At 39.0% G+C, this 26,038-nt stretch overlaps 2 protein-coding genes and 1 non-coding gene across 6 annotated transcripts in view; 2 read left to right on the top strand and 1 right to left on the bottom strand.

The window, feature by feature from the left end:
- The window catches only part of LOC149014469 (uncharacterized), a 32,523-nt gene extending 10,342 nt beyond the window's left edge, over positions 1–22,181 (top strand). For 3 of the 4 annotated variants that reach the window (XM_089154903.1, XM_089154904.1, XM_089154906.1), the window contains exons 5-6: positions 20,442–20,601; positions 21,098–22,181. In XM_089154903.1, coding sequence (XP_089011029.1) covers positions 20,442–20,601; positions 21,098–22,134 — 1,197 coding nt within the window. In that variant the 3' untranslated portion in view covers positions 22,135–22,181. The remainder of the gene's footprint in view (positions 1–20,441; positions 20,602–21,097) is intronic. The other variant, XM_089154905.1, reaches the window with a different exon arrangement.
- Positions 19,768–19,841, top strand: TRNAQ-CUG (transfer RNA glutamine (anticodon CUG)). Its single transcript has one exon. It is a non-coding gene; the product is annotated as a tRNA-Gln (tRNA).
- Positions 22,182–23,800: 1,619 nt separating the features above from the next.
- Positions 23,801–25,879, bottom strand: LOC149014471 (RNA-binding KH domain-containing protein). Its single transcript, XM_089154907.1, has 2 exons — positions 25,682–25,879; positions 23,801–25,062 (listed from the first exon to the last, which is right to left on the bottom strand). The coding sequence occupies exon 2, from the start codon at positions 24,994–24,996 to the stop codon at positions 24,355–24,357; it is 642 nt and encodes a 213-aa protein (XP_089011033.1). The 5' UTR covers positions 24,997–25,062; positions 25,682–25,879; the 3' UTR covers positions 23,801–24,354.
- Between the last annotated feature and the right edge of the window lie 159 nt (positions 25,880–26,038).

The following is a 26,038-nucleotide window of genomic DNA, read 5'->3' on the forward strand; positions in this document are numbered from 1 at the left end:
TATAGGCTAGTAAAAAAATATGAATTTGATTTTAATGCATATCATAGTTGTCAATGTGACACCTAAATGGTGCCTTGGCTTCCTGGCACTTAGGTCAATCTTGGCACCTTGGATGCCTTAATGCCTGATAGAATTAGTTACTGGTTAGAAGTCCAAGTCTTAGTCTTGGTTTCAGTGGCCATCTTGCTAGGCTAGAAAACAGAGATCTTGCCGAGTTTTGGAAAATTTTTCCTTGTAACTTGATGCCCATCTCAGTCGGTTCAAGATGTCTTTTGGGGCTAAGATTTACTGTCCAGCCTATTTTAGGTCTTCTAAACATAGTGATGACCTCAGATTTATGAAAAAAGTACAGAAAATATGAGTTCCATTTTGGATCCTAGGTTTGAAATTGCTACGCTGAAGATGCACTATGAGATGGCCTATTGTATGCCTAAGATACTCAATATTATGAACATAGTGATGTTCAAACTTCGAACAAGTCTAGTACTTCATGTATTGGAGTTTTGCTTAAGAAATCCATCAATTCTTGTAATAGATGGAGTAGGAGAGGGATTGATCGCGTGGAAAAGGTTCTCTGACAAAGATTCTGGCAAAAAATTGGGCAGAAGTAGAAGATTTGAAAAGCCAGAAGTAAAAAGGCAAATGTCAAATATCTTGCTCAAGTTTTGTGGAATTTCTGTCGACTCGAGCAAGATATAAAAATTATTTTGGGGTTGGGTTGGCTGAACCCCAGGTTGAATCGAAATCTTGGACTGAGATTTACTACTTTTAAGTCTTGCCCTTAATCTTGTCTTGCTGACTCAAGATAGAGAGATACCTGCGCTGAGATCTCGAACCATTTGCTGGAGGAGGCCATAGTTCAGAATTGTATGATTTTTTTTTCTCTTCATTTTTGAGCCTTTTTATGTGTGTTTGCTGCTGCAACTAATGTTTTGGTTGATTTTGGTCACAGAAGTCCAAAAATTGAGAAACCCTAAGGTTCTAGGCAAAGATAAAATAAGATCCTTGCTGTGGCTGAGTTTACAGCCTAGAGATTTTTAGCTTCTTAAGGCTTCCCGGTCCAGGTATTTGCAGCCTACATGCTATCCCCTTTTCGTATCACCTTTTTCTTGAATTCTAGACTTCAAAAGCGGAAGCCTTTGGCACTGGGTTCACCCTTTTTTGGGGACTTCCAAAGACACCCAAATTCCAATGTCAGATTTGCACCATTCTAATCATCAGGTCTGTTCCAAACTTTTGGCATATCATCCCAACTCTAGTGATCTTCAATCGTAGTTTGACCGCATCTTGACCAGCCTACTTTAAGATATAAATGTTGTCTTGAATATTCGTAGTCCTTGAAAACCTAAGAATGAGAAATCCATATCTTTAAAATTAGCCATTCAAATCTAACCACTTGCAAGATCATATCCTTGTATCATTACCTACATTCCCTCAAAGTTTGAGCCTTGAGCTCATTTTGACGCTTATAGGTCCTAGATTCTTACTCTTGAGCTTCATCTCAGAGAAAGAAACCTCTCATTAGCCATTAACATCAATCCTAATCCTCCTATTTAATCTCTTTATTTTTTATTAAACAATCCCATCTCCGCATTATCCCATTCTATCATAAGCTAATTAAGCCTTCAAGTTATAGAGATAACCCATAGGAGTGACGCTTATATGCCCAAGGTTCTTACTCTTAAGCTTCATCTCATATAAAGAAACCTCTCATTAGCCGTTAACATCAATCCTAATCATCCTATTTAATTCTCTTTATTTTTTATTAAACGATCCCATCACCTCGTTACCCATTCTATCATAAGCTAATTGAGCCTTCGAGTTAGAGATAAACCCATAGGCGTCATCCCATATGTCATAAACAAGTCTGCCTAAACCTAACCTATTTTGCCCTAGAAGCATGGTTGTCAAGGCGGCAAGACAACCAAAGCGGTTGGGGCTCTGCGTAGGCAATTAGCCGACAAAGAGGCGCCTGGGTGGGAATAAGGTGACCAAAGCGGTTGGGTCAATTTTTTTCAATACAACTACTTTTCAATAAAACTCCTTTCTATAATAAGCTAAACAAACATTCAATAATCACATTCTGCTAAAAAAAAAAAACAACATTCAAGAATAAAATCAAGCATTTAATGATTCATTAATTCTCAATCCTGAAACGACTAGCTATTAAATTTATATACGCCTTTGTAGAATAAATTTTGATTTAAAAAATAAAATCAAGAAAAAAATATTATGTACAAAATGTCAAAAAATGGCTGCTTTAGCTTCTAGGCGGCAATAAGGCGCACAAGGCGACAAAATGCTAGCGCGTAGGCACAAAAGTGTAAAAAAACTGCACGTCAATTAACTGGTTCAAAACAGTTGCCTTGCCACCTAGGCGGACACTTTGACAACCATGCCTATATGTGATGTAAACAGCTAGGGACAGCCCAAAGGGAAAAAAAAGAGGGCCTAGGTCCACTAGCAGTTTGTGGCAAGCCTAGAGGGGGCCGAACCAACACGGGCATTTTGGTCATTATCAGCCCTTGGTTTGAGTCCTATTTTTCTGGAAGGAGTCTAGCTAATTTTATGGAGTCTACTTTTCTTTGGTTAGTTAAGAGTCCTCGTTTGTAATTTACTTTAGAGTTTTATTTTGATTGGGAGTTGTTTGCTTGAGCCGTAAGTTGTCTTAATTAGCATGTTCTTTTTAAGTCAACTTATTTAATTAAGCATGTGTGTTTTATAGATTCCAAATCTAGGTTGAGGTCTTGATGAAAACCATGATGTAGGGTTAGGGTTTGTAAGTAATTCCCTAGATTAGGTGGCTGCCCAGGAGCTTCCAGCAAAGTAATAGATGGGTTTCAGGAGTTTAATCAATGTCTAAGCCTGCTGAAAGTGGAGTTTCGATTTGATTTCTGTAGGAGTTGAAAATTCAGATTTGAATTGAAGTACTAGGTCAACTGGGATTAGGTTAGGGTTTGGGGAATGATCTAGGGTTGCTGGTTCTGCAGATCAGAGTTGCTTTCTATTGTTGTTCCTCCAACTAGAATAGTGAGAGAACTCAACAAAACTCAGATTTCTGCAATTTTGAATTTTTTGCAGAATTCTAAAGTCGAAGATGAAGTGCAGAATTTCAAACTCAGGGGAATGGGACTGTGTTGCAGAAACTAAGAGTAGGACCTGATTCTAAAGCTTCCTGCAATCCAATGGGGACTGAAAGGGGGTTCAAAGGGGCTAGGTTTGGTGATCTCCTAGATGGAGTAGGACCTGCTGCCCCTAGGAGGAGGAGGAGGAGGAGGAGGAGGAGGAAATGGGGGAAGACAAAGGTAACTAGGAAGGTCTAGAAATGGGCTGAAATTAAAGAGGGAAGGGAGGGGAATGATTTGCAGTGGGATTATGGGTGGTTCTAGGTCTTATCAAGAAGGGAAAGGGACCGGGGATGCTACGTTTAAGGGGGGAGGGGGTGAGAAGGTTGCGCACAAGAGGGAGAGAGTGGGGGAGGGCTGCGGACAGAGTGGGGAAGGGTTAGGGCTGGGGTAGGATCTTCTTCGTACATTGGAATGCTGGACTGATGCTTGAAGGTTGAAGATGATGGCTGAATCTGGAGATCTGAACTTGAAGCTGAATGCTTGATTGCTTTGAAGACTTGAAATTATTGAAAACTGAAGAAGAAACAGAATTTCTGACTCAAACCCTCAACCGATACCCTCCCAATAAAGGAGGTCCTGATCCTTAGCTCAATAATTTTATTAATCTTCAAAACTGAGAAATAACTTACAACGAAAGGCTATTTGTAGCCTGAAAGAACAAACTTTGACTCAACTTAGGAAATCTTTAATAGATGAGGGTTCCTTTAGAACTCCAATTCGACTCTCAACACTTATCTAATGGAATCAAATTACTACGCGATCTCAGCCCTTGGATCTGATATCTCTCACTCACACACTTTAAGTCATCTTATTAAGCACATGCTAATTAAACAACTTAAAACTAAACAACCAAATTACAAAACTGGACTTCTTCAACTTTTAACTGGATAAGATAGGGAATCCTATCCTACCTCAACTAGAACTGTTGACCTTGTCAAACATAACTTCATGTCATAATAAAAGACTCCAAACTACTCAAAGCAAGTCCTATCTAGACTCTGACTGACTTGCCATAATTCTGGAATAAATCTAAATTAATTTCAGGAGTAAATTGAGGGCTAAAATGCCCAAAATATCCCTCCTGTAGGGTTTAGCCAGCCTAATGGGGCTTCTTGGATCCATCTTGGGGGCCCCACTTAGGGTTTTGGAGAAGGGGTCCCTATGTTCACATCAGGTCTTTGAGTAATTAAATTTCATTTTGAGTGTTTTGGTCAAGTGGGATCCTTGTCAATTAAGGACTCCGGGAACCTATGTAATTTTAAGTTTTGGATGAATAAAATTTTGAGTTGAAGAAAGACGTGAGAGGAGTAGTGGGTTTGCCAATGTGAGTGGCCTGCAGCTGGATTATGCCATTGTTTACTGCAATTTCAAAACTTCTCCTTCTTCAAGCTTCAGCAACCTAACTCAAGCAACTACACCAACCGAAGTCTCCCTCCAAGTAAGTACAGTCCCCTCCCCTCCATCGCAACCCATCCCAGCCCCTCCGGCCTCCCCCTCTCTTGCTTGGGCCTAGAATCCCATCCCAACCTTATTGCCAATGCTCTCTCCCCCTACCCCTTAAATTTCAGCCAGCCCCTATCCCTCTCCCAAGCAACGGTAGCCCCTCCCCCTTCCCTTCTTCCTGTGACAGCAGCAACCTCCATCCCTTTTTAATCCCTTAATTCCCCTCCCCTTTAGTATCCTTTCCTCTTCACTTAGGTTGTCCCACCCTTGTGATATTAGTCCTACAGTTAATCTCCAAGTTAGGTTCTGTTTTCTCAGTTTTTGAAATTTCTGCACTTCATCTTCTTATCCTGAAGTTCTGCAGAATTTTAACCTCTGAAAACCCTAGTTTAGTTCATTCACACCGTTCTTAAACCTCTAAATTACTGAAATCTAGTTCTGAACTGCAGAGCATCCAAGCCCTCTCCTTCCCTAACCCTAACCGGAGCCTGCCCTAGCCCTAATTTTATTGTTAGTTCAAATTTTCAGATCTGGAATTTAAATTACAGTACAGTACAGATCTGATTCTCAGTTACAGCTGGGTTATCTGAAGCTCTAGAAGATCCTAAGACCCCTGAAACATCCATCTCTCTTGCTGGATTTCCTGGGAAGCCCAAAAATCTAGGGAAATTCCCACAATACCCGTAGCCCTAGATCTGGGTTTACATCAAAAGTTAGTCCTGATCAAGATCTTGGAAGAACTAGCTCATAGTTTGGCATCTAGCATCACTCTTGTGATTCTGACACCTTCCTCCTCCGAGGGATAGTTCTCCCTCACCACCTTTTACTATTGAGTTCTTTATTTCTATATTTCTGTTTCTTATGTTTATTTTATTTACCTGGGAATGCCCTGTTCTAATGGTTTTCTGCTGCAGCACAACTAGGTTATGATCTCTCCGACCCTTTTGGGTTGTCATTCACCATTGTAAGGTGATCTATTTTGTAGAGTCTGAGATTGGATATTTACTGAGATGAAACTCTACTTTCGTAATCTTGAATCTGGTCCCTGTTTCACCACCAAACTTTGGTTGCTTGGCTTGTTTTCTGATCTCTTTGAGATGGTTGGAGATTGCAATCTAAAGCTCAAGTCCATCACTGATTTGGAGGGGGCTTCCTTGGTTGAGGGGTGTTGTAGGATAAGACTTTCCCTTGTACAGTTCTGTCGGTTTCAACTAATAATGAGGAAGAAAGGTTTCTTTGTTTAATACAACCAAGTCAGAGTACTTAAATACCCTCCTTGATTGAAACTTTTTCATGTTCATTCGTAACCTACCTTTATTCGTTAATTCTTAATTCCTCCCTTGCCCCTCCGTTAGTCTTTTTACCAATCTCCCTTTGAATATTTCCTATTGACTGTCATCCACCATTCCCTTTTTAAACTTAGGTTGTTTAAAGAAGTGCCGTGATTCACCACTTTTAGCTCTTGTGCATTTGATGGGACCCATAGAGAATGTAAACAGGGTTTCCGAACCCTGATGCCACATCTAAATTTTTTTCTTCACCATGAGTTTCTAGATTTCCCGGCATTGTAGTTTCTCCAGAATATTTTTACAAGGAAAGAAAATACCTTTTGATTTTCATGTCCGTGATTAATCTTCCTTGGAGACCTTGAGCCTCTCTTATATGCAAGGAATTAAGCCTCTGTCCATCTCGTCTCATTTCAGCTGAGGCGTATTGGTGTCGTTGGCTTGCAAGATGAGATGGGCTGGTATGTCTTTAAAACTATTGTTTTTCCATCTCATCTGTCATGTCTCTCAATATATCTGCTGCAATGTAGGTTGAGTTGATATGCGATACATGATATACCAATACATATGATAAATTGAAAACAATAAATTAATACTATTTTCGACGCATTGACAGTACACAATACATTTTAGAAGATACAGGTTGAGACGAGATGAAACATGATGTTTATTCTTTTGAAATTCAGAAAATGTTAAATTTTTTATTAATATGTATCAATCGTATCGGTTATATTGAACTGTATGAAATTTACACAGTTTGATACCCACTGATATGTATTGATGGGATCTTCGAAGGGCTCAAACATGAGTCTCTCGCCTCTGCAGTTCACAGAGGCGGAAACCCGAGAAGGAGTCGAAGGACAATGATGAAATCCATGATTTTTTTTCCGATTTTTTTGGGAAGAAAACATTAGGGTTTTTGGAGAAGAAGGTGAGAACTGAGATTGCCTTAGGTCATTTGCTTTGGTTGCAATTTGATTTTTTGCCAATTTCTGATCACTGATGAACAAGGTGAGAATTGAGAATCATCCACTCATTGTTCTTGTGATCTTTTTTTGGTGACACCAAAGTTGCCATTAAATGAGCCACTGTTGAAACCCCTGGGTAGCATTCAAGGTAGTCTGGTGCTTTACCTTTTCTTTTCTTGTAATTGTAACATAAAATGCAGTTGTGACCAAGGTATCAGTGGGTTCCTGTCCTTTTTGTCTTCTAATTTCCTCCTAGCATTTTTATGTCTGCTCCTTGTTTGCAAAATAAAATAACCGCAAGCGCACAGTATCGTGTAGCTAACGGGTCGATCTCAGGGAGATATACCACTTAGAATTCAACTTCTTAATAGTAATGCGAGAGTGGAATGATTCAATTTTTGTTAACTAATTACTTAAACTAAACCAACGATCCTAATCCATAACATCTAATGCAATCGAATTGAAACGAAAAAAATAAAGCAAACATAACTAATGCATAAATAAAAGACAGGAAAAAAAATGCGAACAATAAAAATAAAAAGGAAAAAAAAAGTAAAACCAATTAGTATGTTAAAGCAGTCAGTACAATTTAGTTCATAGCTAAAATGTAGATGCAACACCACCCGTCACCAGAAGCAGAGGCACGACTGTAGGCTTGCTCCGGTTATGTGGTCCGAGATGATGAATGAATAGGCAGAAAGTAAATCCTAAATTAAGAATATGGAGGGGTAGATAGAAGCGGGAATGGAGGGGGGGGAGAAGATTATTGAAGAATCTTACTTACTTGCATCTTCCAAACAAAACTTGAATAAACGATTCGAATCTCAACCAACCCTAACAACCAGATCTAGAATAAACTAGATCTACAATTGCTAGACCCAGAGAGAAAGCGAATCCTCTTGAAACTTGAATTCGAACTTGAACTTGAAATTGCATTGATAAAACTAAAGGAATTACACTTGCATAAAAGAAAAATTACACGACTTCAATCTTCCTAAACATTCAATCTAAAGACTAGAACCCACAAATTAATCAAAGAACTAGAGAAAACTAAAGCAAACTAAAGAGAATAGAAAGTGCAAGACTAAAATAAACTGTAAGACTAAAGTCAAACTAAAGAGAAAGTAAAGTGTCCTAGACCTAAGAGGGAGGTAATATTTATAGAAGAAGGAGAATAATTTACAAACAAAGAAATAAAATAATTATACATAATAATACTAGTAATAATAAGGAGTAAAATAAAAGAAGAAGAAAGAGAAAAAAAAATAAAGAAAGAAAGAGCTAAGATTCGTTAGAAGAGAGAGAGAGAGAGAGAGAGAGAGAGAGAGAGAGAGAGAGAGAGAGAGAGAGAGAGAGAGAGAGAGAGAGAGTGAGTGAGTGGAGAAAAAGAATAAATTAAAAAAAATAAAACTTAAGATTGAGTTACACGTAGAGAAGGTGGAGAAGAAAGAGAAAGAGTGGAAGAAGGAAAGAAGGGGAAGAAAAATATATACTTTTAGAAAAACGATTTTGGGTCAATTAAGGAAAAAGAATAAAATAAAATAATGAAAATAATAGAAAGTGGGAAGAGAGAAAAAAAACTAATTAGAGAAATAAATAAAATCTAACAAAATAAAATCTTCTAAAAAATAGAAAATCCTAGTGTTTGACTAGTTGTGGGCCCCATACAATTCTCAATTACAATAAAGAAAAATAAAATAAAAATCCTAATCTAATTTTACAAGATATTCTAGAGTTGGCCCATAATCGCATCTCTAGCCCATCATGCTCCAAATCAAGTCCACTTTCGCACTTCAGAATTTGAACGAACCTCTTTACGAGTAAAATTCGCATGTTTAATACCCAAAACTCCAGATATTCGCTCAAGTCCTAAAAATTCATAAAGTCTGCAAAAACAACATAAAACCCAAGGTAGCTCCACTCAAAGTGTTAAAAATGCATGATTTATGCCCTAAGATTTCACACATAAATGTGCTCATCACTCCCCTACAGAAAATTTCCTTTTTTATTTTGCTAAACTAAAGTTGGAACTGTAGGGGTCTTTTATATGTCCCACTAGTCAGAAACTGGTCTTTGTAATTTCTGGGTTGTCATCTTATTTTGTCGTTTTATTTACTAGTTCCCAGGTTGTCCTACGTGATAACAATGAAACTCAGGCTCTATTTTTTCCCACGCAGCCTGTATTTCAACATAAAGATACTCGACTATTTTCTTGTTACCACCTTTGACTGTCTCCTTGTTATCATACTTGGCAGTGGACAAAAGTCATAATGAGGGATGGTTTCGTTGTTGCTTTTCATCAGCAATAAATGTTTACTCATTTCCAGCAGTTTTTGAGCAATAGTTATGAATCTTCTCAGAGTCATCAGTGAGAAATCTTTGATCAGACAATAGAGATCCTAAAAAGTATCATGAAGGATTAATTTCTCAACTCAAGTCTTGCTACCTTATTCAGTGCTTTGATCTTGCTCTTCCATCCAGTCAATCTGCTTATACATGGTTTCAGTTGTTTAAAACAACAAATAAGGTAATCCATGGAAGAGTTTCTGAAAATACAAGGATGGAAGTTGTCTCTCAGCACTCTGATTGGCACTTTTCCAGTATTTCAATGTAAAAAATTGCTCTTCTCTGAAAGAATACTTGATAATCTATTATTAATTCCCGGGGGGGGGGGGAGACTCTGGTTGTGCAGAAGCCTATTATTAATTATTCTGTTTCCAATTAATTTCAATATTCTAGATGAATTGTTTAAACTCTGCTGTACTCTTATCAAATGTTCATTTTTAATCTATAACATTGTTTCTTTTTTTCTTTGGTACAAAGCATTATTCATTTAACTATTTATGCATGTTTGAATGATTATTTATTGACTATGTTTACTGTTTTTTGTTCAAATTAGACCATCCCCACGCAATTCTGGACCTTTTAATAATGTTTCTGTGATATGAAATGAAGCATCTCCTAAAATCACCCGATCAATATGCTACCAGCATGTGATACTTTAAACCTTTGCTCATATGGTGCAACATACTTGTCAGCTTCTCCACCAGACAATAGAATTCAGACTGATAAGGATGTAATTATCTCACCAAAGGGGAGTTACTTTAATGGGAAAAGTCTAGGGTTTGGTTTATACATGTTGGACCTTTGATCCCATGGTTCCCTATGTAATAGGCACCTTATGGGCCTAAAATATGGTAGTAATGCATTGGCTAGTTTGTTTCTTTGTTTGGGTTTTATTTTTAAGTTTTTTTTGGGTTAGTTCAACTGAATTGGCACCATGCGGTTCAATTTTAAGTTGCTAGTAATTGTCTATGTGTTTCAGTGGGACTGGATTAGGACTCTGTGGATTCTGTTTTAGTTTCTTAGTCAGTTGAGTTACCTACTTGGTTAAGGATTGGGTGAGGCCTTTCCTTTTTAGTAAAGGAGTCTATTATTTTTGAGCCTTTTAAATTGATGAATAAGACTTATTAATTTTAGCATTGCTTAGCTATTTAAGAGCTATTTGATGCCTTGAATATCTCCTTCAGGATGGAGATTCAAGTTTTATTCACGATCCTCTAACCTATTGAGCTGCTGCAGAGGAGAACCCAAATCAACAATTGAGTCTTTTTACATTCCAACTGTCTCCACCCTTAAGAACCCAAATCAAGAACTGAGTCATATACATCCAAAGCCAAAACAATCTTGTCCAAAACCTCAAAATACTCAATCCAATTCGTTGCACCATCTCTTGACATTATTCCATATTTGTTGAAAGAAACGATTGTAGTAGAATGGCTTATTGATCCATGATCTCAAGCCCTTTATTTATAATAAAGTGGAAAGTAGACTATTACAAGGAATAGAAGTTTACATGAATGCAAACTCTAATTTAACTCCTATACAAACTCTTATTAGACTCCTAATAGAATCCAACACTCCCCCTCAAGTTGAGGCATGGATATCACACATGTCCAACTTGACCAAAAAAGTATAAAACATCTGTCCAGCTAAACATCTGCAATTTGATCTTCAAACTTATAGATTATGTCTGCCTTATAGACTTCCATTTGATTTGTCCTCATCTTTACTGAAACTTTATGTCTCCAAGGAAGAACGCCCAAGTAAAAAAGTAGAATCTTCAAATGTTGAGAAGACTAAATTTATGCACAAATCTGGGGGAAAATATATTTTTGGGGTAACAATAGCTAGGGTAAAGCAGCCAAAGTGAAAGTTTTGATTTGTAGCAATGTTAGATCTTTAAAGGGAAAGTTTGCCAAGGGACAATCTCCAAAGGTAGGGGAAAATTTGTCAAGATAAGTGACAATTTCCAAAGGTAATAGAGATCAAGTTCTGCAAAGGTCAAACGACAAGTCTTTTGCAAGGTTAGATCTCCGAAGGGAAGATGTCAAGTTAAGGGGCAAATCTCAAGGGTTAACAGAGATCAAGTTCTGCACAGTCAAAAAGATAGCTCTATAGCAATGTTAGATCTCCAAAGTGGAAGATTGCGAAGGTAAGGGACAAACTTTCAAAGGTAACAAAGATCAAATTCTACATAAGGAAGTCTACATGAAAGGCTTTGAATTGTAGACATCTTCAATCTCCCCCTCACGTGTAGCGTTACACGTGGGAAGATAATAACAAAGGAAATTCCAATGGGGAAACTTGAAAAGGAAGAAATTGTAATGGTAAGATAAAAGTATTAGGAAAACAAATCTAGAGAAAATGACAAAATTTGAAAGGGGGTTGACCGAGCCTACGGTGCCACTAATGAAGGTCTGATATTACCGAATGGATCGGATTAGAAGATGTAGTCAAAGCAGAAGTAGATCCTCCAATCGGCTCGAGCAAATAAAGTCCATTTACCACGACCAATCTCCTTCCCCAGATCCTGAAGTAGCTAGGTAGGAGTTGGTAGGGGTAGTAGAGGAAGCAGTGGTCGAGGTTGTACCGGCAGTAGAAGACTGCATAATACGTCGCAGAGTAGCGAACTCCTCCTGCGAAAAACCAACGTCTGCAGAGGGTGTGGTGGAAACTGTCTCAGAAAGATTAGCCTTTTGTTTTCCCTGTCTTTGTGCTCGTTTTTGCTCAAAATCAGCAGGCTTCCCATGCAGTTTCCAACAATTTCCCTTGGTATGATATGGTTTGTGACAGTGCTCACACTTAACAATCTCCTTAGCCGGATCAGATTTAGTGCGAACAGACTGTAAAGCTGATTTCTCCATAATAGGAGTATGAAGCATGACTAATCGACGACTTTCCTCACACTGAACAAGAGCATAAGACTGTTCTAGTGTAGGAAAGGGAGAATGACTTAAGACTTGCACTCTGATCTGATCGTACTCCACGTTCAAACCTGCCAAGAAGTCATATACTCGAATCTTATCAATGTACTTCTCATATGTCGCCACATCATCTGGATTAGTAGGGTGATAATTCCCATAATGATCCAACTCTTGCCAAAGAGATCGCAACTCAGCATAATAGTGGGCCACAATTAGTTCCTTTTGGGTAGTCTCATGAAGCTTCTTTCGTAGCTCATAAACCTGTGCATCATTCCCCAATTGTTCTATATGTTTCAGTAGTAGCCTTCTAGATTTGGGCTGCAGTATCAAGTAATAGGTAACCTCGGGCAATATTTGGATGCATGGAATTCAAAAGGAATGCCATAATAAGAGAGTCGTTTGATATCCATTTATCCTATAAAACACCTGCGGTAGTGGGTTTGATAGTAGTGCCCGTAATGTATCCAACTAGTCCTCTTCCAGCAATAGTCAGGTAAGCAGATCGAGACCAGATCAAGTAATTTGTGCCGTCAAATCTTACCGAAAGAGAATGAAAAGTGGAAAAATATTCGGATTCAGTGGGAGCAGTAGTATCATCAATAGTTGTCATGTTGACAAAATTATCTGCAGTTCTTCAGTCTTCACCCTTTCGAAGTAACAGGTCGTAGAATGCAATAGCCAAACAACTCAGACAATTTTTCTCCTCTCTTTCTTTCTTTCTTTTATTTTTTATTTTATTTTTTTTTTTCTTCTTTTTTTTCTTCTTCAGAATAGCAGATTATAAGAAAAAAAATAACAATATGGTTTGGCCAAATATGCAATGGTCTGGTTTGGTCTAAATTCAGAGAGAACCAAAATATGGTCTAAAGTTGGAGAGAACCAAAATATGGTTCAACCAAGATTTATTGTTTACCCGGTTGATCGATTCGTTTTCTCTTCTTCTTCTTGAAGTCCCAAAAGCTGGAGAGACGAAGCAAGTAGCAGCAGCGATGGTGTTTCTTCTCTTTCTTCTCTTCTTCTTTCCTTTTCTTCCTGGTCTTCCCTAATCGAACCCACTGTAGTGCAGTGGGTACTGAAGAACAGAGAAAAAAAAGATGGGTTGCGAGGGTTTGCGATGGGTGCAGATGTAGCGATGTTGGTATGCCAGAAAAAAACAATGGGTGAAAAAAAATTCAGGGAATTTCGATGGCTTCTGGCTCGATAAGAGATGCAGCGGTGATGGTATAAGCAGGGTTCCTCTTCTCTTCTTCTTTCCCTCCTTTTTCTTGTTCTTGCAGTGGCAGATTTCTGTCCAAAACTGAAGAGTCGATAGGTGCAGAAAATTTCTGAATTTGAATATCTGCGATAGTTGCAGAAAAAAAGAGGAATTTGTATGTCTGCGATAGTTGCAGAAAAATCCTGCGATGGTTGTAGAAAAAGTTCTGCAATTGTTGCAGAAGAAAGAGCTCTACGATGGTATTACAGTTGCAGAAAATTCCTGCGATGGTTGCAGAAAATTCTGCAACTGCGATGGGTTTTACGATAGCAGAAGAAAGAGAAAATCTGCAAAAAATCTGCGATGGGTTTTGCAGAAGGAAAAAATTCTTCAATCGAACTTAGGCTCTGATGCCATGTTGAAAGAAACGATTGTAGTAGAATGGCTTATTGATCCATGATCTCAAGCCCTTTATTTATAATAAAGTGGAAAGTAGACTATTACAAGGAATAGAAGTTTACATGAATGCAAACACTAATTTAACTCTTGTACAAACTCTTATTAGACTCCTAATAGAATCCAACAATATTCCCAAATCTTCATAGAGCCATCCAACCAACTTGGAAATTTCCATTATACACGGGAAAGCTTCGGAAGACCCAAAATTTCCTATAGCATCAGCCAATAATCCATACATTTGGAAACCGACACTAATAGCCTTCCTTGCACTTGCTTAACCTATTCCCACCATCAAAGCCTTTCCAACCGTAACCCTAGTTTTGGCTTAAAAAAAAATCCTAATTTGATCTACCTAACCTAACCAGTTCATCCCAGGACCTGGATATTGGCTTCTCGCTATTAGTCTGGGACTGCTTTAGATAGGACTACCGAGCCTTGATGCTCTCCCAAGCACAGATGGATTTCAAATAAAGCGGGGGTGACTGCACTATATTATTTCAACTATGATTCTTTTTTTTGGGTTGGGGGTGGGATGGTGAGCTATTCTAAGTAATAGGTTCTGTAGCGGTAAGATGAAGAGGTGAAATTCCCTCCCCCTCCCCTCCTCCTCCAAAAGAGAAAATAGTTAGCATTTACAGTTCATGGATGGTAAACAGTGGACTCCAGGTTTTCACCAGAACCAGCGTTTTGCACCAAAATGAAGGAGACAAAGATGAAAGTTAACTTTCAGCACCTGGAAATTTCCCCTAATCCCTAACATATCAATAACTTGCATCACTGGCATGGAAGCTGTAGATGCCACCACAGTATAAAGTGTCGGTGATATATTGCCGACATAGGGCGATATATCTCCCTGTCGCTGGGGGCGACACAACTCCCCCCCAGCGACACGATATTTACCATTTGTCGATGACACGTCGCCGATATGTCGCGAACGTCCCTTCTCTCTCCTGTTTCTTGTATTTTAAGTTTTTAACCCTATTTTGCTCTAATCTTCGACCTTTACGAGTACATTATGCTTCGTTTTGGCCGACCATTATATTGTTTGTATCGATCAAGCAGGATTTCATACAAATTTGTGGGTTTTCCAGACTTCCTGTTTCACCGGCATACAACCAGGCATGTGTCGATTAAGAACATTAGTTTAGGTGATGTTTTAAGTCAAAATAACGCTCCCAATGTGTTTATTGACCTCAAGTTAGGCACAACAAAATTCAGACTAAAAATGATCCCTAATACTCCTCGAAACTCGGGGGGTCGATTTTTCATCAACACCCCTCCAAATGTCGCTCGACATATGGCGATATGTCGCTGTGTCGGTGGTGTCACCAGCCACTGACACGGCTACACGAAGCGATATGTCGAACCTTGGGTGCCACAGGGTTCCAAAGCCTTGAAGCACTCCATCGCACTTCCTGCCTACTACTCTCTTCTCAGTATTTTACTAACCAATGAACTGATTTGATTACAAGCCTAGATCTGTATTTATATCTACATCAAGTGAATCCCACTTTGATCAAATTAAGGATCCCAAACTAACAACTGCTAGGACTTCTAATTAGACTAGGCAACTTAAAGAATCCCCAGCTAATTAACTAAGGGACTTGTACTTGGACTGAAACTCTTTAATAACTTTACCAACAAAACAAAGCCAAATAATGACTCTCCACAATATTCTAAACTAATCAGACACTGATAGGGATTCGAATTGGGGGTGGATAATGACCAAATACCCCTGGTATAGTTGGGTCCCGGTCCCCCACTGTTCAGTGCCGAAAGCTAGCTGCTGACTTAAGCCCTTTTTTGAGCCTTCCTGGAATGCCCCTGGCTGGTTACATCTGGTCCAGATTGTGAACACCTTCAAACAATAGATGTAGCTCTAACCAAGAAATGCATCCGACACACCAGCTTTGGCTTGAACTGCCAAGCATGATTTTAGTTGCTTTTTCATTCCTCCAATTTGTAACTGTAGTACCGAAAAAAGAACGTAGAGTCATCAATTACCATCAGGTGAAAAATCAGGATCTTGTTGTAGCTTTGCGAAGGGTATAAACAGCTCATTATACATTAAGCATATTTGGGAAATGTTTCACCGTCATGATGTTATTGGTATAGTTGTCACAACCCTAGTTTTCACAGGCTTGGTGGGGCCCACATTATGGACATTCAACTAGAGCACGTGACAGTTCCTTTCTTTATCAACCTGTTTATAACTACTAAAACAAAATGCTAAACTAAACATTCTCAAGAACAAAACAAACAACCTGTTTGACAATTTGACTCATAAACATATGTACACAATCTAAAGTCCTGTTATGTTTACATTTGACCTTTCAACAGTGTCTAGTTAAATACATACAGTCTTAAAGGAATATATACATTCACAGTTCAGTTAAACCAACATCAGTTGCAAGAAAAAGAAAAAGAGTTTCCATTTTCCACTTTAAAGGCATTGTCAGGTGACAACACCCTTGCCCTTATCACATATCTGAGGATCTGTTAACATTTACAATAGTGAGCTTTACGGCCCAGTAAGTAATATAGACAACCATGTAAGTAAGTCAGGCAATCATCATGCATTAATTATCACATCAAAGTCATATAACATCATGCTTTCCAATTTTCTTTTCATTTTCCTTTTCCTTTTACATTATTAAACCAGACCTAAACACTACCTGAAGAGAAAGTACCATTAGTCTAAACCACACAAGTGGCACCAGTCTCAGTTTCAATCTTAGAGGTTCTCGTTAAGAGATTCTCTTTTCAGTCTTTTGGCACAAGGCCAAGTGTTCTCTACAGGAGGCCATCATCAATCTAGTATATCTTTCCACTTTCAGTCTCGCTTCATGCCCTCCCATTTGGGTACACTAAGTACTAGGACTTACAGAAGCCGCTTCATGCCCTCCCATTTGGGTACACTAAGTACTAGGACTTACAGAAGCCGCTTTATGCCCTCCCATTTGGGTACATTAAGTACCAAGACTTACAAAAGCCATTAATGTTTTATTTCTTTTTCTTTTACTCTTTTTACATTCAATTTCATTGCATTACCATGCTATGTCTATTTCAACGTACATTTTCATTTCAATCATCATTTAGTCTCATCTGAATAAAGCTGGACACAATTCATAAAATCCAATCATTTAAATATGAGAGCATGATAATTCTACATTTAACATGCATAAGCATCATTTCAAATTCATGATTAACAGTTCAAGAATACTATCAGCATTCCAATTCAAGCAGTTCAATCAAGTCATTGAGTTGTTATTCGATCCCATGCATTTTTGTCAATGCACAGCATATATCATGCACTTTCCATAAATTGCATCAACGAATAAATACAATAGATTTTATGTTATCATGTGAATGTTGCATATTTACTAAAGGGAATCACCCACTTAACATACATAGGTTGGTCATTATCACTTACCTGTTCCTGTTCTATGTGTCTTGACCCTGGTTCAGTTAAAAATTCGCTCTCCCTCTTGTACCCCGAACAATTACTGGCTATTTCGAATGCGCGGGAACCAACGGGAGATTTTCCCCTTTTTTATTTTTTTCTCTCCTCTTTCTCCTCCCCACGGTCTTCCTCTCTCTCCTCTCTTGTCTTTATCTTCTCTCTCCACTCCTCTCCGCTCCTTCTCTCTCCTTTCTTCTATTCTTCTTCTCTCTCTTCCTTTAATGTTCTGCAAGTGCACGTATCCTGTCTCTCTTTCTCTTCTCTTTTTCACTTCTCTCTCCTCTAGGCCTTTAATGGCTTCCCTTTATGCTCTCGGACCACTCTACTCTTCCTCTCCTCTCTCCACAGTTCTCACGTTATTCTCCTCTACTCCTCTTCTTTCTCTCCTCTCTCTCTCTCTCCCTTAATTATTCTGCAGCATATGCACTTCTGTTTCTCTTCTCCTCCACTTTCTCCTCTTTCTCTATTATTTCTCTTGCTTCTCTTTCCTCCTAACTATCTTCTACACGTTTCTGAAATCTGAAATTCTTCTCTTCTCTCTCCTCTTTCTCTTCTCTTTTTATGCAGAACCACCTCCTTCAGTTTTGATTCCCATTTTTCACTTTATGAAGGTTATTTGTATAAAGTGGTAAGATGGAATGAAGACACCCTTATGTGTCACTTCCTCTTTCTTTTATAGTTCTCATAAGCATGCATTGGAAGACATCTAATGGTCTTCCATGTGAGGAGGTGGGAGAGAGAGAGAGGGGGAGGTGTCATCTCCTCCTCATCCTCCCCCTCTCTCTCTCGTTATAACGTATAACAATTATATATATATATATATATATATATATTATATATATATATATATATATACATCTACATATATTTAACTTAATAGATGGGCTTCGTTATGGGCTCGTGGGCCCGCTCTATTAGCTTACGCAGGGCCCACTCTGTGGTGCTAATATTAGTACCTTCGGGTTTAGAAAATTTTGTTGATCATTTCATCGTTTTCAGTTCGGTCTAATTCCATTGTTGTGGGACCCACAAGCGATGTCTAACCACGATCAAAATATCAATTGGAATCTAGCCTCATTTAAGTTATTCCTTAACTACACTCAAACCATTTGATTAAACCATCAAACCAACCATCATGATCGTTTAATAATCTTAAAGACTGACACATTCAATCAAAATAATAATATAAAAAGATGCGGGGCATCACAATTTGCCTTCCTGATACCAGTTGTAATTGTCCAAAAGGATCATTTTGGCCCATGGGTGGGTTCTATAAACCTTAGGCTTCTTATCTTCAGGTTTATTGATGTAATAGGCACGATGCATGTGCCATTAAATGGGGTAAATGTTAGTACATGGATTTAGTAGTTAAATTCAGTCTTTAAGTCAGCGTTCTAGTTAGATTAGGATACTTAATAGCTAGACGGAATTCTGTTTTGATTTTTTACTTTGTTGAGTCATTTATAGTAGCTAGGAATCCTTATTTGAGTTCCGTGAGGAATTTTAGAATGTCTATGTATGTGAGGCATCCCCTTCCTTGGTGATGATTTGAATAAAGAATATGGCCTTTCACAAGAGTTTTGATGTTATGAGTGATGGATACAGGGTTGATATCCCAATCTTTGACCATTCAAGCTGGCTGCTTTAAGGTCTTTGACAGCCGTGTAAGTTGATTATCCTCCCTAACCCCAGTTCTCTTTCTAATTCTCCAGTTTCCAGAACCCTAACTCCCATTTGCTTTGATTTGGTTTTCAACAAACCCAGCCACCAGGAATACTCCACAGCTTTTTTCAACCATTTGAATTTCTCCATTAGAAACCATTTAAATTCAGCCCACAGCTTCCTATTCCCTACGCTTGATTCCTTCGGCTGCCCCACCAACTATCGAAGAACCCTCAAATTTCCTGGTTCATTCTTAAGTTTTAAGCTCAATTAAGCTGCTGCTTTGAAAAACGTTTCTCTGCTTGCAGAAGGTGATAGATGTGTCCTAGTTCATTCTTAAGTTTCAGATTCAAGTAAGCTACTGGAGCTATTCTTCGTTGCTTGTAGGTCATATATAATGCATCTTTCATGAGAATATTGCCCAGCCATGTCTAACCCTTGCTGCATTTTGATCGGACTTCTTTTAGCCCTAAGAAAAACTATCCAAATTTCATACCCGTTCACCCAATTGATTGCCTGAAATTACCTTTTATCCTTAAGTCCTATTTCCACTAGGAACCTCCATGAGTCCAAATTTAGACATATAGTTCCTACATGAACTTCACTAAACTGAACTGTCAAACCCCAATTTTGACCTGAACCCTAGTGCTCGTGTGCACCTACACCCAGTATTAACCTACCCAAATTGAGTGCTTCATAGGTCCTGGATATTGGCTCCTAGCTGGTCTCCTATCAGTCTAGGACGATGGCACTTGTTTAACCAACAGAATCCTTGAGTCTAAAGCTGCGTGATATCAAATCACTCGATGCTTGTCTATTTCATCAGTGATAAGAATATGCTTTGACCATTGTGGTTGTTATCTATTGTAATCTAGTACAGATCATTGTCATTGTAATCCGTTGTAATCTAGTCCGGACAGGATGTCTGGGTCTGACCCAGATGACCCGGGTTCAAATCCCGGCGACGGAATTTGCAGTGGATCTGTGGTGACCTTGATTCAGTGAGTTTTATGTATCTGCTAGTTTGATATTTACAAAATAGGAAAACATTATTGACTTCCCAAAACCAGTGTTTTTAAACTCAGTTTGCATATTTTTCTGCCTGATCCGTATTAAGATAGACCGGGATGCTCTGACCTGGATCGGTGCAGGATTATGATCCGTATACTCGAGCATAGTATCTCACCCGAGCCCTTGTCATTTGCAGGATTGATAGTTCCATCCCCTCCAACCCGATTCAACTTCATTTCCCATTCATACCTCAGGCAGTCATAAGAGAGTAATTGAGTAGCATCTAAGGAAGCCAAGCCAATGGGTTTGGGTGCCTATATAGTCTTCTTTGCCTGGGTTGACCAATCCATTGTCTGCACTGTCTGATCCAGAGTGATTCTGGATTGATATCTCTTAGGACCGATCTGAACTATGCCACCAAGTTCTGATCCCCTCCCCCCCCCCCCCCTTGGAATACAGTTCTGCTTGCCGCTGCTAACTTTGTAACTTTTGTTGTAGTTATCATGGATAGTCTTTATTTTCTGTTTACTAATCGTAATCACATTTTTCTGATTCACAGAGGTGGGCCATTATAAGAAGGCGGCAGGCAAGCTCTAACATGGGAGCAGCTAACAACTCAGGTCCACAGTATTCCGAGGCACATGTGAAAACCAATCAAGCATGTTTTCTAGCTATTGATAGCCCAAGGAAGAGCGGCTTATCAACAGCAGGTTCAGTTGGTACTGATAATTTTCTTCTTATTGCTTTATGTTGTTAATTATCTTCTGCCGCATTGCTTTCACTGAATGAGTTTCCTTTTATTTTTAATCTCGTTGGTCCATATAATGTGGCCAACCTTTGGTATAATCTGGACTGCCAATGAGGTAGTCTGGATTTCTAGTATTCATTTGAGTCTTGATATTCTCTAGCGGGGACCTCCTTATGGGCTGGAGGCCATAAATTCCCAACTGAATACCCTTTTGTGGCTTGGATATTACCAGTCTGTAATGAGACATTAGTTGCCTACAACACCTCCCCTCTCCTTTTTTTTCTTTTCTCTTTTGGTTAAAATCGGTTCTTAAGTTTTCTAAACACCCTAGTGTTTTAGAATTTCCAAATTAGTGCAAATGTAAAGTTTGATTCTATCCAGGTTGAACGACTTGTATTTAATTTCCAGCTTTCTTGTATTTAGTTTACTGAATTTGACATTGATCAAACTTTATTTGTATGGAACAGCTGCTACAAATCGCACTCTGCCTACTGCCTCAACTGAAGCTCTTCCTGCTTCTAATGTGAACATGGAAGCCAGTACAAAGCCAGTGGTTGGTAGTAGCTCTTCTCAACAGCTACCCAATCAGTTAGCTGGGTCACTACAGACAGGGACATCAAATTCCATCCCAAGACCTCGAGTAACTTTGAACAAAACATCAGCTACTCCAGTTAAGCCTGCTTCAGGTCCAAATCTTATGGTACAAGCTGCAGCAGTTGCTGCTGGAGCCCGGATAGCCACCCCTTCAGCTGCTGCGTCATTGTATAAAGCTGCTCAATCAAAAAATGCTGTTCACATCAGGCCTGGAGGGAATTCCTTAGTCAGACCACCAGTGGCAAGTGGTACAATGCCATTGACCACTGGTCATGCTGTGCCTCGTTCTAATGTACACTATATTCGGAGTGCTTCTACATCACAGCCAGCTAACCATAATGTCGTGTCACCAGCTGTCCTTGGCAGCAGTCAACCAACAAATGGGAATTCTGTTAGACCAGCAATATCAACAGATCAGCCTCCTCCAGCTAGTGCTGCCGCATCATTGAATTTGGCAGCAGAGATGACATCTGCTGTCGGAGCCACTCCCAGTGTTACTGTTGAATGCAAAAGTGATGATGCTGCCCATAATATGGGTTCTGGACTGTTGTCTGAGGAAGAAGTTAAAGGCGGTGGAGAGATGGCATGGGACTCCAGCAATGATCCTAAAGAGTGTGTTCACAATGATGAAGCAGCTTCACTCAACACAGAGGCAGTTGGTGAAAATCAAATAGTAGTGGTTGAGAATCTGAGAAACTCACAAAACCTGCAAGCAGATATTGATGATCAGTTACCTATAGGGGACAAGCAAACCACTCACAAAACCTCTTCCCCTGTGACAGATAGAAGTGAAAGCCATTGTATAGGTAATGCTACCAGTGAGGATGAAATTATGGTTGAAACAGATATCTCAAGCATAGTGATGGATGCAAGTGATGCGGAGCAAGTTGTTATGGAGAAGCCTGAGTGACAAGTTATGTTAAAAGTGACAATGGGTTTTGGACCAACTGAATCGGGGTAAGTGGGGTCTTGTATATATGGATATTTAAAAGGTTTAGGGGACACAAATTCATGGTTTGACGTGATTCTTTAGTTTCAATTCCATTTCTTGGCGGAGATAGTTTCTCGTTTTCTAATCTCCCTAATGTTATTGCACAGAAAAATGGGAATGTGGTGCCCTGTCACTGGTTTGCAATGTTTGATTTTGCCTGAAGAGAAAATTTTGCAGTGGGAAAAACTTGGCTCCTGTCAGGGATTTGTTGTGACCAAGCTTCAGGATGGATTCTGGGAATGGTGGCTTCTCTAGCGGTGACAATTCAAGGAGGGTCTTGTTACAAGAAATTGAATCAATCTAAATATCTAGTGCAGGACAATCAACATCTGGACTGTTTTTCTGTGTGCATTTTGAAATGAACAATTAGAGAAGAATCTAATCTTGGAATGCATAGTCGATTCAGGGAAGGCATTCCAAAACCCAGCCAAGATGCACAAAAGCATCAAGATCGGATTAACTGTACTATTCTCCCTTCAACTTCTGTGTCTCTTGTCTTCATAAGCAATACTCAACCTTCAACTTCCCTGTGTCTCTCGGCTTCATAAGCAACTCAATGGCCTTAGTTCGAGATGATTCCATTTTTGGAGTCCTAGGGTAGTCCATAGGTTATTCAGAGACATTGGATCAGGTTTTTCTCCAAGGAGTTGCCTTGGGGCATCCTACGACTGGATTACACTAACACATCTCGATGTTTCTCCAATTCTGGAATGCATTTCTCTTAACTCCAATCCGTAGAGAGGGCCTGATATATTTCTTTTGGTAAACAGGAATTTTATCGATGATGAATGCATACACCCACACACACACACCAGTGATAAGACCGAGGTGTATACCATGGTGTTGACATCCCTGGAGAAAAAATAAACTCAATATTTTCCAAATGTGGTGCTAGGAGATCAATAACTTCTACTAGATCAAGTGCCGTCATGGGGTAAATTTAGTACAAGGTGTGTATATCGTGTCTATGGTATGCGACATGAAATTATATAATGAACCATACTCAACATAATTATATAATAAATTGTAAACTTTAGTACTTCTCTTCTATCGGTTTTGCTATTACATTGCCAGGCATGTGCCAATCAGGAACTTCAAATTAAGTAATGTTTTAGGTCAAAACAATGCTCCCAATGTATTTATTGACTTCAAATTAAACTACACAATAAAATTCAAACCAAAACAATCCTAAATACACCTTGCCACGGGACATTTCACTGACACGTTGAACCTTGGGTAAATTTCTTTATCCGGTATAAAATTGCAATCTGATTTATACCAATCTGATTCCCCAAGCGAACGTAAATGATGTCATTTTTTGCTAGCTGAATAGCTTTAGTGACCACCAAGAGTTCCCTGCAGTGGTGATGTGAGAATGAAAGAGCCAGTGGTGATGTGAGAATGAAGAGCCATCCTATATTTGATCCCCCATATTGTTGCAGTTGCACGATTCAAGAATAGTTCCATGTTCTCTGAGACCACCTGACGTTAAGGGTGAGCGTAGAAAAAACAAAACAGGACACAAGCAACTGAAATTGACCATTTAAGATGAATCATGCCAAAACCATTGATAATCACAACAGTATTTGAATCAAAACACTTGTAATGGATCTGGTTTTGGTGCTTGGTATCATTTTATGCACCGTATTATGTTGATTTTGCCCAACATTCAATCATCAAAAGAGCACTTCCAAGTTCCAATACAAATGATACCTGTTGTAAAGGCGACATAAACACTATAACATCAGTCTTACTTTTCGGCCATTATACCTTGATCCAAATAGAAAACGAACTAAAACTACAAAGGAAGAAAACAAAGAGACAAGAAGAGAAGGCAACCATGAAGTTCTTAGCAGATCAAGGTACTGTCAATAGTTGTTTTCAATTACAACCCCATATCTGAAAATCAAACCAGACTTGCTAAGCACAGAAACCATAAGAATAAGTTGTATATGAAGACCCCTTTGTCCCCAGATACTTGCAGAATTGCAACAGTTCCTGAAGAAAACGAATATGTTCCTAATGGTGACTCTTCTATCTCAGCAGATAAATAAGAACAGAGCTTAACAACTATATATCCCGCATAATGAGCATCTCAGTGAACCCTCAACAACACCCCCCCAAAAATTTTGCAGAAGATCAAAACCTTTCTGCTAGCCTGGCACTGACTGCTCTAAGTTTTGAATACACCTTACCAGCCGGGGAACCCAAAATGAGGCTACAAAGAGAATCCCTAGCAACTTTGATGTTGGTAAAAGATCCAAGGATATGAATCTTGGTATCAGCTATCACAATCCTTGTCCTTGTAGCATTCTCAATTGCAAACTTCGTTTTACCTCCTTTACCAGATAGCCTCCCAATGGCTCGAGATAAATGTTCACCTCGCAATGTCTTCACATCCTTGATCTCAAAAGAATCCACATAGAGTTCATCCATACGCAGTAGAGCAATTGCATCTATCACATCAAACCCAAGCATGAATGCATGGACAAAATCAGCAGATTTCTGGAGGTTACTGACATCAGGAGTATCTGATCTAGTCTTCAATTCAACTTTTCGAGCTTTGAGATTCATTCGGATGTCAACTTTCATCTGTTCATATATTGGCGTATAGATTTCCATCCATACCTTCTTGAGAGGCGTATACCGATGTGGAGGAACAGATACCTTCCGAAACTGAACACGCCCATCAGACATCTCGTGAGCCTTCAAAGGCTCGAATTTTGGCTTCATCGGAACAGATCCAACATCCGGAACCTTCTCAATTTCCATGGAAGACATAGCTCCACCGATTGTATAACTAAATGTTCAGTGTCAACTCAGAGAGTTCAAGAATGCAATATAGTCCTAACAACAAAGAAATAAAAAGTAATCAGGATAATGATAGGAATGCAAGCATCTTAAGATATAACGTAAGACACAAGGAATGAAAAGAAGAGTTGCTTAAAACCCCACAAGGAAATAGAGAAGCTTTCTAGATTGTAATAAGGATTCTATGCACTTAAGAAGCAAAAATCTACAGGAAGTCACGAATTCAAGGTTTTTGCAGAATATTGGACTGAATTAATGTGAAACCCTAAACGATGCAAGCATCAAGCTTGGTGACAGCAGCTTACTAGTTGAAACTTGAAGGCCAGAACATAAATATATCACAAACAGATAACAGAAGGCAAAAAAAAAAAAGAAAAAGCATCACAAAATCCCAGATTAAGGTTAAATATTTTCGGAGCTGTAACTTAGATTGGAAAATTAGTATTTGCCATTCTATACCTGCTACGATTAAACTAGCGTTGCACAAGAGAGAATTTCTCACTGACGAACAAAATATGAAGATTGAACTCACAAAAATCTTTCCTCGAAGAACCCAATCAAAATTTTGGACTCAAAGCCAAATATCTCAGAAACCCATCTGTCAGGGCTAAAAAACAATAATAATTCTGCGAGGAGAAACAATAAACAACGTTACCTAGAGTGATCTTGCGTCGTCAGTGCGTTTTATCGGCGGCGCTGGCGGAGAAGGAAAGCGGAGAAGGTGAACAAGAAGAAAACGATACCCAGGTCGAAGGGAAAGGGCAGCGCCGTTACTATTAGGGTTTTGCTCGAGACGACGGCTTCACCACTGCAAGAGAGTGGATCACCTCCGGAGGGAAAAGGGCTTAAACGAAAACTTTTCTTAGGGTTTATACAAAGTTTCCATCACCTATAGCAACTAACTCGGATACTTAACGGAGTGGGCTTAAAATCAAATAATTTTGAGACGTAATGATGTGCACGTAAATACTAGAAGTCTATGGATGAATCGGAGTTACAATTTATCTCAGGG

This window comes from Hakea prostrata, chromosome 5 (assembly GCF_041222555.1).
Source record: "Hakea prostrata isolate BN-2017 chromosome 5, UWA_Hpros_2, whole genome shotgun sequence".
In the NCBI taxonomy this organism is placed as follows: Eukaryota; Viridiplantae; Streptophyta; class Magnoliopsida; order Proteales; family Proteaceae; genus Hakea; species Hakea prostrata.

Coding starts and splice junctions, on each gene's coding strand:
- LOC149014471 (XM_089154907.1), bottom strand. CDS start 24,996: ATGTCTTCCATGGAAATTGAGAAGGTTCCGGATGTTGGATCTGTTCCG.